This window comes from Eleutherodactylus coqui, unplaced genomic scaffold, assembly GCF_035609145.1.
Source record: "Eleutherodactylus coqui strain aEleCoq1 unplaced genomic scaffold, aEleCoq1.hap1 HAP1_SCAFFOLD_28, whole genome shotgun sequence".
Classification (NCBI taxonomy): Eukaryota; Metazoa; Chordata; class Amphibia; order Anura; family Eleutherodactylidae; genus Eleutherodactylus; species Eleutherodactylus coqui.
The window spans coordinates 337,376-351,783 of NW_027101783.1; the positions used below are offsets into that span (position 1 = coordinate 337,376).

The following is a 14,408-nucleotide window of genomic DNA, read 5'->3' on the forward strand; positions in this document are numbered from 1 at the left end:
TCAATGTCATGGACTCATAACATTTAGCTGAAACGTTACTATTGAAGAGGCACAATAAGCATTATGAAACAATTGGAGCATAGCTAGTTGGGCCAAGAGACATTTTTTCCTAACAATCAACCAGCAAAAGGAAGTTTAAATGGTTGAACAGATGTTTCTAACTAAGAACCAAGCAAGTTGGATTGGATTGTAGAATATGATGAGGATGAAAGAACACTCCGCTTCATATTTATTGAAACACCAATATAATGCATTGATTATGCAACAGAGCAGAAGCAGGCTTCACGAACTTACAGTATTTTACTAGGAGCTAGAGACGTTGGTGACATTTCCTAAGGCACAGGATTTCGCATGGCAGACTACATTCCTATGAGCAGGGTCACAAGTGTACACTATACACGATAGATTTTACTGGAATCATCTGGCAATTTCATTTAGTAGAGCTGTTATTGTGGTTAGAACATTCACACATTCCTGTACAATACTCCAACACACCGATACTGGCTACAGCGCTGATATTGGTCTTAAAATCAAAAATATCATTTTAATATAAGAAGAAAACTAAAATAGCCAGATCGCTGTAGGCAAAAATAAATAAGCCTATTTATTGGTCATCTGGCATGAATGAAACCATATGAGGGTCTCGAGGATTTGTTAACAAATATGAAAACCATTACTTCTAAAAATAAAAAATGAAGCAATTAATAAGGCTATGTATACCTTAGCACTCCTTTTTTTCTTTAATCAATCTATCTTTGGAAAGGACGAATTTTTGTAATTGGTTTTCATTAAAAATTTCTGGTTGTTTGGTTTTTATGCTTGCATTCTCTCCAAAGGCACTGCGGACTGGAGGACTGACTGATTTGCAAAATCCATCAGTGAGAGTCAATTGACAGCTGCTTCTCAGCCCTTCCTCTAGGGGCTGCATTCATGTATAGCGTATTTGTTGCGGTTTGTAATTGTGCTTCTACCATAATTAAAAGCCGCATCAAAAATACGCATGCCGTTTTTACTAATAAATGTGTTTTTTAAAAAAAAAACGCAATTTAGATTGGATTGACGTGAGGCCCCTGCCCCCTTCAAACTCTTCTTGGAGAAGCTCTCCTTTATTATGCGTACGGATTGGGTGGAAGCCACTTTCCAAAAGTAGACACAGGTAGAGGGGTTTTTCAAGAACGACTGCATGGTACATGACTAGGTCTATGACTGAAGACCCCCAATTGGTGGAGTGTAACTGACACGGGGGGTGCACTGGGGGTCCGCGTTCGGAATTATATAGAGGAGGAGAGATGCAGAAGATAAATGAAAAAAAAATAATAATAATGGCATCAACTTGGTCCATTGTTGGTTAGGATGTTAAAATATGTTGAAGGTTTGTGTTTTTTTTTGACCCATAATGTGACCCAATATTCCCCCCCCCCTTTTTTTTCTCCTTTTCCCTCTACCCTCCATACGAAGTAAAAATGCAGGAAAAGTACATACCAGTATTAATGTTTAAATTCTATTGACAAGGATAGAGGAAATGTTTTCCTAGCAGTTGAGGATATACATGTTTCCACACATATATATGTTTTGATAAACATGCTGGATATACGGATATATATGTTTTGTAAAAGTATGGAAACCCTGTTTAATGCAAAAATGTTTAAAACCGCAACAAAAACATCAAGTGTAAACACAGCCTGAGCGAGCAGGAGCAGCTGTGATGAGAGATATTTTACACAGCAAGGGATTTGAGAGACATGACCACTCACAGGCTTTCTGCAGTAACAGGAAGAAATCAACAAGTTAGTCATTTGCAAATTCATGTGAGTCTCTTACACTAGTAAGTGCAGTCTATGGAAAGCTTATATGTAATTGTTTATTACAGTCACTCCAAGTTATAAGTAATAAAAGAGGATAAAAGCCTGTGATATGTCTGGAGGGAGAAACCTTATTACAGAAGGTTGTATGAAAGTTTGGGAGATGCTAATTATCTTACCAACCCCAAGGCTACTGTTGCGGATCGATTGCATATTTTACTGTAGATTATCAGTGTATTTTCCATGTGGAAAATCTGGTGCAGAAACCTGCTCTTTAAATCCACAGCTACATCTGCATTTTAAACTCTCCATTGAAGTCTATGATAGAACTCTGCAAGTTTTCTGCACCAAAATCCGAAGCTATAATTGACATGCCAAGGATTTACATCTTGTTCCGCAGGTCAATTTCCACACTGATTTAGAACATTTAAACACTGATTTAGCAGTTTTCCTGCAGCATGTAGTCAAGATTACGTAAATCTCATCTACCTTGCTGCTACTGTAAATGTTGTGTCCGCACCAGCCTGTCGGCAACGTGGGAACAAAATTTTTGCAAATCTCGTCCACTTTGCTGCTTAGTCTCAGTTTTAAAAATGCATGCAGAATTTCTGTGCAGGAGGGTCCACATGAAAATTCTGCAGCATTTCTGCCCTGTGTTAACCCAGTCTACCTGATGCATGGGTCTGAGACACAGTGCACCAAGTACTTGGAAAGTGGAGATGGTGCACTGCAGAAGAAGACAGAATACATAAGGGGCAAAAAAAGGAAAGGACTTTGATTTGAGACTCAAATCAGCCTTCTTTCCTTTCTGATAAATAAACAAGCCCCGTCATCTTCTAGATCCATGTACACTTATCTGTACCATAAAAAAATATGATATATTCTTACCGCAAAGTTTATTCTGGAACACAGACGTCAGTGTTTCAATCTGACTGAAATTGGCCACCAAGAAGACATGTTCATCGTGAGGTTCACTTCCAATAGATTTCAAGGTTTGCATGTCCACTTTGCCCACTCCAATTGCAAATATCAAAATTCCAGAATTCCTGGCCTTTGCAGAAATTTCCGCTACAGGATCCTGAGGTCTGCCATCAGTCACTATCATGGCAATCCTTGGCACATACATGTGTGCAGGATGTGCACCTTCAGACTCAGAAAATGCAATGTTCATGGCATACTGAATCGCCAACCCAGTCATAGTGCCCGTGGAAAGGTGCATTATTCTTTTAACAGCGCGTTCAATGTCAGACTTTTTCTTGTATGTTTTCAGAGAAAATTCGTTCTTTACTGTGCTGCCATATTGTAGTAAGCCCACCCTAGTTGTATCTTGGCCAATGTCAAGAAATTTTAACATATGGATGAGAAATTCTTTTACTTTTTCAAAATCATATGGACGAACACTTCTGGAACTGTCAATGATAAAGACGAGATCCAGTGGCTTGTTGTGGCAGGCTTCTCCTGTAGAGCAAAATAAATGGAATACAATAAGATGTTATAATCCAGGTACAAGGAACATTTATTCAATACAACTACTTGCTTAATAGTTATACCGGAGACACAAGAAGGCTGGGATTTTCAGTTTTGGTTATATATTTTTGAAGGTGGACTAGGTGGCAGGGGCGCCATCATGACCGCAGTCGCCAGACCTGGCTCACGCACCCTGGACAACAGGAGAATCATAATTACTCACTCCTGTTGTCTGATGTCACACTCTGTGTACAACCTGACACCCCCTACCCCAGCTCCTGCACAATGTATTATGAGAGCAGAAGCCAAGGATAGCTGTTAAGTTGTACAAGAAGCACAATGTCAAACAGCAAGAGTTAGTAATTATGATTTAATTGCTGGTCAGGATTTAGGGGCCACAGAAGAAGCATAGGTGGCACTATTACTAAATGTGATCACATAGGGGGCACAATTACAAAATAGAGCTCAGAGGGCACTTTTACTAATTAGGGCGTAGAGGGAGCACTATTATTAACCAGGGCACAGAGAGCACTACTAGTAATTAAGGCATAGAGGGGGCAATATTACTTCTTGGTGCCACATTGATAAGGAGGAGGCAAAGAGACTGATTGCCAAAGAGAGCCAAAATAACCCTAAACTATTCTTCAATTATATAAACAGTAAAATGATTTGCACTGAACGCACTGGCTCTTTAACAAATAATGCAGGAGAAGCCATAGAAAATGATGGGGGGGAAGGCAAATCTATGAAATAGTTTTTTTTCAAGTGTATTCACGAATGAAAAAGAAATGTCGAGATACAGGGGAATAAAATTAAGCTCTCGCTAAATATTGCATGCCTAACACAGGAGGAAGTGCAGAGCTAGTTAAAGAGGATTAAAATCGATAAATCGCCGGCCCCAAATGGAATACACCCAAGGGTTCTAAGGGAACTAAGTTAAATGATAGCCAGACCATTATTTCTTATATTTGTGGACAATATTGAGACCGGGGTTATACCAATGGATTGGCGTATTGCCAATGAGGTTCGAATATACAAAAAGGTTTCAAGAAGAGAGCCTGGTAACTACAGGCTGGTAAGTCTCACTTCAATAATTGGAAAAATATTCAAGGGGTTTCTGAGAAACGCCATCCTAGAATACCTCAACGAAAACAAAGCATAACTTCTCATCAGCACGGGTTCATGAGGGGGTGATCATGTCAGACCAATTTGATCAGCTTCTACAATGAAGTAAGTTCTAGGCTGGACCTGGGAGAGTCTATTGATCTTGTATATCTGGAATTCTCTAAATCATTACACAGTGCTGCATAATAGGCTGATATATAAAATGAGACAGCTCGGTCTGTGCGAAAACGTGTATCTGGGTAAGGAACTGGCTCAGAGATAGAAAGAAGAGGCCGGTGATCAATGGTTTGTACTCTGGTTGGGCCACCGATGCTAGTGGGGTGCCACAGGGTTCAGTATTGGGCCCCATTCTGTTCAATATATTTATCAATGACCTGATAGAGGGGCTGCACAGTAAAATATCAATATTTGCAGACGATACAAAATTATACAAGATAATTAATACAAAGGAGGATAATGTACTGTAGCAAATGGACCTAGATAAATGGGGGCTTGGGTAGAAAAATGGCAAATGAAGTTGAATATTGATACATATAGGGTTATGCACATGAGTAGGAGAAACGGATGTCACCAATAAACACTAAATGGCAATCAATGCCAATCAGCTGCTGCACAAGCAAATAAAGTGTTGAGGTGCATTAAAAGAGGTATAGGGGTGAGGGACGAGAACATTATCCTCCCATTATATAAGGCACTTGTCAGGCCTCACATGGAATACTGCGTACAGTTCTGGACACCGGTGCTCAGGAAAGATGTTACAGTTCTTGAGGGGGTTCAAAGAAGGGCAACTAAACTAATACATGGAATGAAGGGACTGGAATACCCAGAGAGGCTATCAAAACTGGGATTATTCACCCTGGAAAAAAGATGTTTATGGGGTGACCACATAACTACGTATAAATACATCAGGGCCAGGGACAATACAAGGATCTCTCCCATGATTTGTTTATACCCAGGACTGTGACGGTAACAAAATGGAATCCGTTACGTCTAGAGGAAAGGAGATTTCATCACCAACACAGAAGGGGTTCTTTACTGTAAGAGCAGTGAGACTGTGAAACTCTATGCCTGAGGACGTGGCGATGGCAAAATCAATAGAAGAGTGTAAGAGAAGACTACATTTTTTTTTAGAGTGCTATCATATTACAGGATATAGACATTAGGTGACCAGTGGGGTTGTTGATCCGCGTCATGGAGTTAGGTAGGAACTCAAACGTTGATCCAGTGAATATTCTGACTGCCATATGGAGTTGAGAAGGAATGTTTTTCCTCCAAATGAGCTAAATTGGCTCGTTGTTTTCTTTTTTGTCCTTCCTCTCGACCAACAAGGTGGGAGCTTGAAACACGCTTTACTAGATGGACATTGTCTTCATTCTATAGTAATAGTGCCCTCTATGTGACACAGAGGGCACTATTACTATATGGAGCTCAGAGGGCACTATTACTAATTAGGAAAAAGAGGGGGCACTATTGCTAAGTAGATTAGAGGGTTCTTTTACTAATTAGGGCATATAGCGGGGCAGTATTACTAATTGGCAGCACTATTACTAATTGGAGCAACAGAGGGGCTGTTATTACTAACTGGGGCCACTATTAGTTTGTAGGGGCACAGAAGGCGCACTATTATTTTGTGAGGACACAGAGATTGCACTGTTACTTTGAAAGGCCACAGAGGGGGCACTAGTACTATGAAAGTGTGGCACTGAGAGGGTTTAAGATGGGGAGAGTGTGCAGAGACAAGTTGTGCCTGAAGGAAATATTCATGGCGGTCTGGGACCAGATTGAGTACAAAAATGAAAACAGATGACACCAGAGAAGGCATTAACTGTGATCACTGGAGACAACTGTACTGTAATCACTATCACTGTGTAGAACTGGTGTTTGACTACATACCCCTTTTTTGAGTGAGGGAAATCACAATTCTGAGTTTTGTCATGCAGTGATGTGAGTTCTATGCAAGCTCATTTGAACGGACTGTGTGAAATTGGAAAAACTAGACTTTATATTTTCATAACCAGCGCTACTCTCATCCAGTGGCCCCCAATCTTCTATTACAGCTCAACCCCCTACAAGTGAATGCTTGACCCATAGCATGCAATGGCAGCGCAGCTTTCATTTCTCAAGGGCAATATAAGCAATGAAAGCTGTGCTGTGGCTGGTCGCTCTGGCCCAAAATGACAGTCTTTCTATTTAGCCATTAATAAGTTCTAAAATAAATGATTTGTTTGTATACAAGCGATTACGACCAATTATAAAGGGTTGTGGGCGCCGGTTGTACGGAGGCTTGGCTGGAGATTTTATGGAACAGAGTCTCTGGGGTAAAATAAAATGAAAAGTTCTTGTGGGAAAAAGACTGAGCTATACAGAGACATGAATGTGCTGCACAAAAGCCAGGCCACATGCGTAGTATATGTGTGTGTCCAGGCTGTCGGGGCATGCTGGGAGTTGTAGTTTCCCAACAAGTTGTAGGCTGCAGAACTTTTCTGCATGCATTTGCACAGTTTTAATATTGTATATCTCCATAGAAATTCACAGCAGAGCATTTAGACACTGCAAAAGGAATACTATTATGACGACCGGGGTAATAAGAACCTCCTGTGAAACGCAGATCATTTAGTGTTTTTTAGAATATTGAAATTGTACGCCAAATCGCCAGGAAATAGATGAGGCTTCTCTTGGCTTCTTCAAGTCAGCTCAGTTTATCCAACCTCTCAACGCCCCTCTCTGCTTCTCAACACAATAAATCATATAAGGGTGAACTCTCTGTTGTTGCTTACAAGACTCGAGTCCAAATTCTAGGGGCCAGCAAATAAAATCAGCCAAATGTCATAGTAACAGAATAGTAATCATAACAAAGCTACATGGACGGTCCGTATCAATGCAGTAATGGAAGCACCGGCATGACAATGGTATTATAAATGCCACATGGTGGTGGTGGGGTGTTACAAATTCTGAACTGTTGCCCAGGAGCTTCAGGTTATGCTTCTGAATCTAGAGGTAGTGCAGAGGTGCCGTCCTCAGGGGCATGGCTGTGGGTGATGTAGAGGCAGCTATCGCACTCGGGCGCTGGTGTATTGAGCGCTTCTAATGGCTCCTCTACCACATAGGAAGACACTAGTGTTATAAATGGCGCACGCCCTTGTTACAAATTTTGCATTAGAGCTTCAAGACTCACCTCTGGTCGTCCTATTGTCTATGTAAGCACACATATACCAGCATAAGGCTCTCTATTCACATTTACATCAGAAGCTACATTCAGAGCCTCCGGCGTAGATCCGGCATTAAATGCTGGATGAAACAGTTGTGCATGTAGCACTCTTTAATCAGATAGGTGCAGGAACCGAGCGGACCGCATTATAGTCAATGGGGTCCGTTGGGCACAGTTTTGTTCAGTTATGAGATGCATCCGTTCATCCAGGGGGTTCCGTTTTCCTGCTCCCATAACGGAAGTGCAATTCCATGACAAAAAAACACACCTATAACTCATTAGGCTAAGTAGCCATTTAACCCTTTTCAATCCAATTTGTATCCTGGTTTTCCTAGGGGGCTTACTCTTTTTCTGCCGTTATACAATGGTGCTATCTGCTGGCTAAAGCCAGTACTGCATGAGGTGACACGTTGGATAGGCTCCGACAGCAGAGAGGCTGGCAATATACAATAAGAGAACCCCAACGGACGTCTTCCAACATCGGAGCTGTACAGCCTTAAATCATAATGTCTTTAGACGTCAGACAGTGGATTGGAAAGAGTTAAATCGAGGTGTGTTTGTCTGCTGTGTGTAAATGAACATGGCCTGCATGTGTAAAAAGTACATTTAAATGTGCCAATATGCGCACAAATCAACTTTGTTCATAGTGCAAAGACATTGCGCTAAAGCATGTGCCAAATGTGTCTGTATTGCATGCAGCAGCATCTTATGGATCTAGATGAATTATCCTCCTCTAGATTCTGTCTCATCTTTTCTGATGTTCTGAGTCGCCGCAGTCAGACCATCAGCGCCCATGCAACATGATTGCTTAGTTCTGTGACTGCATTTATGTTATAAGCTTGTTCTTGGGACTCAATTTTTGTTATGAGCTTGGTTCTGGTATTGTATCTGTGTACTGAGGTTGGTTTATGCTGTGTTTTTGCTAGGAGTTTGATTTTGGTGCTGTATTTATGTTATGAGCTTGGTTCTGGTACCATATTATGTTACAAGCTTGCTTCTGGTACCATATTTGTGTTTCAAGCTTGCTTGTACTACCATATTTATGTTACAAGCTTGGTTCTGGTACCATATTTACGTAATAAGCTTGGTTCTGGTACCATATTTATTCACCAAGCTGTTATGAGGTGGCTGTGCTGCTATCTTGCTGCTTACTGAACAATCAGAATGCAGGCAGACTGCCAATCAGGAAAATACTCATATATATATATATTTTTTTTTCCTGATTCCATACAGGGTGCCATCTGACCTAATGACAGCACTGATTTCCATGCCTAACTACTCCACTTTTCCTTTGTGCCAGTTTTGCTACATTTTATTTGGTATATATTGGCGGTGAGTCTTTCGCACTATTATTCTAAGCCCCTTAGCAGTTCTCTGAGAGTAAAATGTACATATTTGTGGGATGTCTTCTAACAAGCCTTTCTTGGAAAGTACATGTGCAATTCGCCCGCTGCATGATCCAATAAAGAACCCAGTATTAAGGTTTCAGTGATATAATGATACAAGGGCTCACCGTCAGCCAAGTCCTTTGGAATCGTACAGGGTCTGCTTATCACAATGTGTCCAGTGCGTTTCCTTTCTCATTGAATTGCTGGAACATGGTCATCCCTCAGCAAGAAGAAAGGAAAGGCCTTGATCCAGGACAGACACTTCCGCAAGATAATTGTTCCAGGCCCGCATGTAATCCCTCACGAATGTGACATATAAACCTTATCTCTCTTTTCTGAAAAAGTTTTGTATTGCAGAAAGAATCCATAACGAGTTGCCAAAGCTGCACAAGATCTCTGCATCTTCTCAAGGTAACATGACTTGGGAAGCTTAAGTGAATCGTCCACCCTGGAATACTATGCAAATTCATTTCTCCATATATCATTATGGGGATCCGAGCTCCATTTGTCTGATACAAAGCTGGAAATCCTCGGCATAGATTTAGGCTAAATCCAACCCGGTGCCCCCTGCGTACCTGTCCGGATTTGATCCAGTGCACATGCGCAGTACAGGTAATGCCGCGCCATCACTAAGCGATGATGCCGATACCATGGCCTTTTCTGAAATTATGATGGCGGAATGGCCGCTGGTCGGATGGCTTCCATTGACTTCAATGGGAGCCATCCACATGGAAACCAGCTCAAAATGGAGCATGCTGCGTCCCCCCCTTCCCCTTGCGCGAGCGGAAAATCGCAATTGATTTCCACTCATGGGCATGAAAACCCACTTTTATATTGCATGCTTATGGAGGATTATCGTGCGGAATCCGGAGGCGGATGGCTGCTCCGGATTCCACAGCAAAAATCCGCCCATATACATTGGGGCTTATAAACATAACATGATGTCAGCCTTCGATCACCACTAGAGGGAGCTCTGGAGCTTACTGCCTATTGTTATACACTGAACTCCCTCTAGTGGTAACAGCAGGCAGCCAGTATACTATCTTTTGCATTTATGTAGTGAATTTGGAATTCCAACCCCTATAAAGAGATCTAAGGAAATAAATTAGCATAGTAATTTTGGATCTATAAATAATATGAAGATAAACTTCGGGGGTTCAATTCAAGAAAAAAATATTCCTAGATATCCAGCAGGAGTGGATATGCCATATGCACAACATGCAGAGTGCACAGGTGCTCAGTTGGCAAAGGAGCCCACTAGTACTTTTAGGGTATTGTCACGTCATTGCCAGCACACCTTTACTGCAGTTGGTTCTATCCTGACTAGATAGGGTTAATATCGCCTGTCCTAACTAGTTAAGGTTAATTACAAAAGGAGAATCATTTTATGATTTTTTTGTAATTGAAGAATAAAGAAGTGTTTTTAAGGAGCTTCTCTCCTTTTGTTGTTGCTATTCAATCAGTTTGACTCACAATCACCCTGAGCACCTGAAAACCTTCAAGCCAAACCGCGTTAAATATTACCTACTAACCAGATAAAGTTAATGTTGTGTTAAGGCCCATTTAGACACAACGATTATCACTCAAAATTTGCTCAAAAGCCATCTTTTGAGCAATAATCGTTCTGTCTAAATGCACTGTCATCATGCACTGTCCATGCACTATTTTCTCAGCAGGCGGCACTGATAGAATTCTTTCAGCTAGTATTGTGCTGGGACTTCCCAGGGGGATACCAGCTAAAAGCTCTGAGAACAAAGGAGCTGTCAGCACTCCTGCTGTTTCTCGGAGCTAGCAGCTCAGCGGGACACTGCAAGAACAAAGCAGCTGTTTGCATATACAAAACAGCTGCATTGTTCTCTGAGCTATCGCAGTGGTATCCCGCTCAGCCTGCAAAATTCTTAAGTAGCTAATTAGCTACTTAGAGTTATGCAAAGATGATCGCTCAAAAGTGTTGATTGAGCGAATTTGGAGTGATCATCGTTTTGTGTAAATGGGCCATTATATGTTAAGGCTAAATAGTCCTGCTGCTGTTAGCTGAGGTAGTGGCTGGCGATTGACAGCTCTGTCGGCCAATCAGCTCCTCCCATTTCCCTATATAATCCAGCTCTTTCTGGCTGGAAGAGTCAGTTATATTTCAGTATTTTTGGTCAAGTTAACCTGTCTGTTGTCTGGCTTCTGTCTTCTGGTTAGTTCCCTATGTTCCTGTTTGTTTTGTATTCTGTTTATTCTAGTCTTTAATTCGTTGTCAGTTACTGTTTGTCCTTGGTTTCTGTACTTTGGTTCCCCTCTGACTCTGGACCTGGCTTCGTGCAAGTAGTGGGGAGGTCCCTTTCGGGACGGTTGCTCCGCTTTGAGGTGGGTCTTGTTGGAAGGTTTTAGAGTGCTCAGCTCTGATCATTACCCCTTGGTTCTGTCTGCTTCTGTGTCTAGCCATCTGAGTAGCATGCATACACGCCTGTCCTGGTGTTGCTTGGTTGTCATGGCAACCTGGGGTATTCTGAAGGTCCTCAGAGCGACTGATTGCCTATTAAGACCTGCCTGTCAGAACACGGCATAATGCAATACTATGTTATTGCATTTTACTGTATGAGGCGTCAAACGATCACAACCAAAAACATATTTAATATCACTGCCTCCATAAAAGACCCATCTATCAAAGTAATACATTATTTATGCCCCATAGTGAACGTCATCATTAAAAAAAACAATGCCAGGAATTATGCCATTTTTAGTCACTCTGTCTCCCCCCAAATTTTTTAACAAAAAGTAATAAAAATGTTATATGAACTCCCAAAAGGTACCAATAGAAACTACAGGATGACCTGCAAGCAATGAGCCCTCACAGAACTATGTAAACGGGAAAATAAAGCGCTGCATCCAGATGTGTCAAAACCTGTTCTCTGTAGCACAGCAATAGCATATAAAGAGGACTCTAAGGCCTCATGTCCACCAGCTAAATGGAATTGCGGATTCCGCAGCGGATTTTGCCCATAGGGAATCATTGGCCATCCGCGGGTCCATTAAATTGATTTTTGCACCCGCGGATGAAATTTTAAAAGAATTGCGTTTTTCACGCAAGGGAGAGAAAACGCGGCAGGCTCCATTCTGCCGCGAATTCCGCAACATTGCTATCACATTGATAGCAATGTGTGCGGATATCTGCATGCAAAAAAAATACCATTTAAAGCAAATCCGCCCGGAATCTGCCGCAGAAATCCGCTGCAGATTCTGCGCGGATTGTATTTTTCAAGTGGACATGAGGCCTAATATATATAAATATTTTTTCTAACACTGTGCCACTTGTGTCCCACCACCCCCACATGCTTTACTGTCATCCGTGCTCTTTCATATAGTTTTCTGAAGCCACTTTAAATCACTGTTTTTTTTACTTCCTTTATTTTAATCCCAACCTAACACATTAGACACCTGCATAAAATAGGCCTGTTTACTGATATTCATAGCAGAGATGTTTCTGTGATAAGTGCTAAGATACCATGCAATTACTTACTTAAAATGTTAGCGTAACTTTCCGCTTCGGTTTGTCCGCTTGACTGTCGTTTTTGTATGGCTTCGGCAGCCAGGAAGAGTAGTGAGAACACGATGCATACTCCTGGGAGGCCCATATCTAAGACAGATACAAAGTAAAAACTATTTACAGCAATATATAAACACCACAATGTCCAGAAATGTTATTATACCATCGCCAGATACAGTATGGACGGAATCCGTCCGTGTAAGGGCTGCAGCGTGGGATGATCATGATCAGCTCCCAAGAGCTCATGCTTAAGGCTACATTATAGCTCTGTTCTAAACACAGTTTGTTCCTGTGATTTCATTTTTGTCTTTACACTAGACCCGGTGCAATAATGAGAAGCAGGAAACACTAACTACAGTATCCTTCTGCATTGTGGGATATCACTTAAAGGGGTTTGTCATTAGAAAAAAAATCAATACTTACCTATTCCTCCCCAGGCAGTCTTCTTACCCAATCTTCACTTCGCCGCTCTTTTCCTGGTGCCTCCAGTCCCCCACGCCACATCACCTCCAGCCATCCACATCCTCTTCTACCTGTTTTGGAGCATCCATTAGCTGCAGTTCACTTGCGGTGAGACATCGTGCATGCGCACTAAAGCTGGTTGCCGTGGATTCAGCATTCCCTGCTAGGCAGTAAACGCTACATCACTCGTGATGTAGTGCACACTGACCTGCAGGAGGCAGAATCTCGGCAATGTACGCTTCATCAAAGGAAGAAGAGGATCCAGCCGGCTTGAGGTGAGGTAACCTGGGAGACTGGAGGAGCCAGGGGAAGATCGGTGAGGAGAAGATCCGGTAAGAAGACTGTCTGGGGAGGAATAGGTAAGTATAGACTTTTTTTTTAATGACAGAACCCCTTTAAGACTGTGTTCACATGCGCATTGTAGCCTCTAGTGCAGATCCAGACTGAATAGCGCTGCTTGCTTTGCTATTTTACTCAATAAAATGCCAAGCGGTATAATGGAAACTCAACGTTACAGAAGATAGAGTTGGATTTGTTTAAACAAATAGCACAGGTAAAGGATACCTATCAGCAATTTCATCTATTTTTAAAGGAATTATAGATGGAAGTATTTGCCTTACCAGTTACAGCATCAAAATGCCCAGTGGCTCCTTCCCCAGAAACCGTGCTTCTAACTTTAAAGAGCCGTAGTGGTAATCAGATGACCGGTTGTTCCATCATAACAACGCACCAGCCAGCACAGTGCACGACACCCTTGCCTCACCGATCTCGCTCGGTGTGATTTAAAAAAAAAAAACTCTCGGGTTAAAAGAGACCTCAAAGGAAAACCTTTTTTATTGATGTTGAAGAGGTGATACAAAGAACAGGACAAATGTATTGCTTCAGCCGGAGAGAACTCTGAAGGAGACTGATGTTTCAAAATGTACAAATAAATAGATTTTTAATAAATGAATTCCTGTTACTTTTGGGTCTGTCTATGTTAGGAATGCCCCTTCAGTTCTCAACTAGCATAGAGATTAAAGTCTATACCTTTGAAAACTTTATGAATATTTACTTGGTGTAGAACAATATCTCAAAGGCACTAAGTTTCAATCCAGACATTAACCATGTCCCAATGTAGTGGCTCAGAGTTAGTGGGGCCCCTCCAGAATGTTCTATGTCTGTCTCGTGTCAATGTCTTGTCAGTGTCTTGTTTGTGGACTGCATTTGAGAAACCTGCAGATAACTTGGACTGTGAATTGTACAAATACCCTGTGAGCCCCGCCGAGATGTTATACTCGTAAGCTGTTGTTATTGACTTTATTTAAACATTTAAGCAAATGGACAAGATCGACTGTTCCCAGTTTTATTCCAAAATGTACTCTTCTGGTGTTGGACTATTTTATTCAACTGCCAGATCCATCCGTGAAGAAGGAACGGTG

General features: G+C 41.6%; 1 protein-coding gene across 1 annotated transcript in view; it reads right to left on the minus strand.

Annotated features, from left to right (window-relative positions):
- Positions 1-14,408, minus strand: part of LOC136591287 (matrilin-2-like) — a 101,434-nt gene that overhangs the window by 70,798 nt on the left and 16,228 nt on the right. Inside the window, exons 2-3 of the mRNA XM_066588506.1 lie at positions 12,499-12,615; positions 2,691-3,260 (exon numbers count right to left, since the gene is read on the minus strand). Of these exons, the coding sequence (XP_066444603.1) occupies positions 2,691-3,260; positions 12,499-12,613 (685 nt within the window). The 5' untranslated portion in view covers positions 12,614-12,615. The remainder of the gene's footprint in view (positions 1-2,690; positions 3,261-12,498; positions 12,616-14,408) is intronic.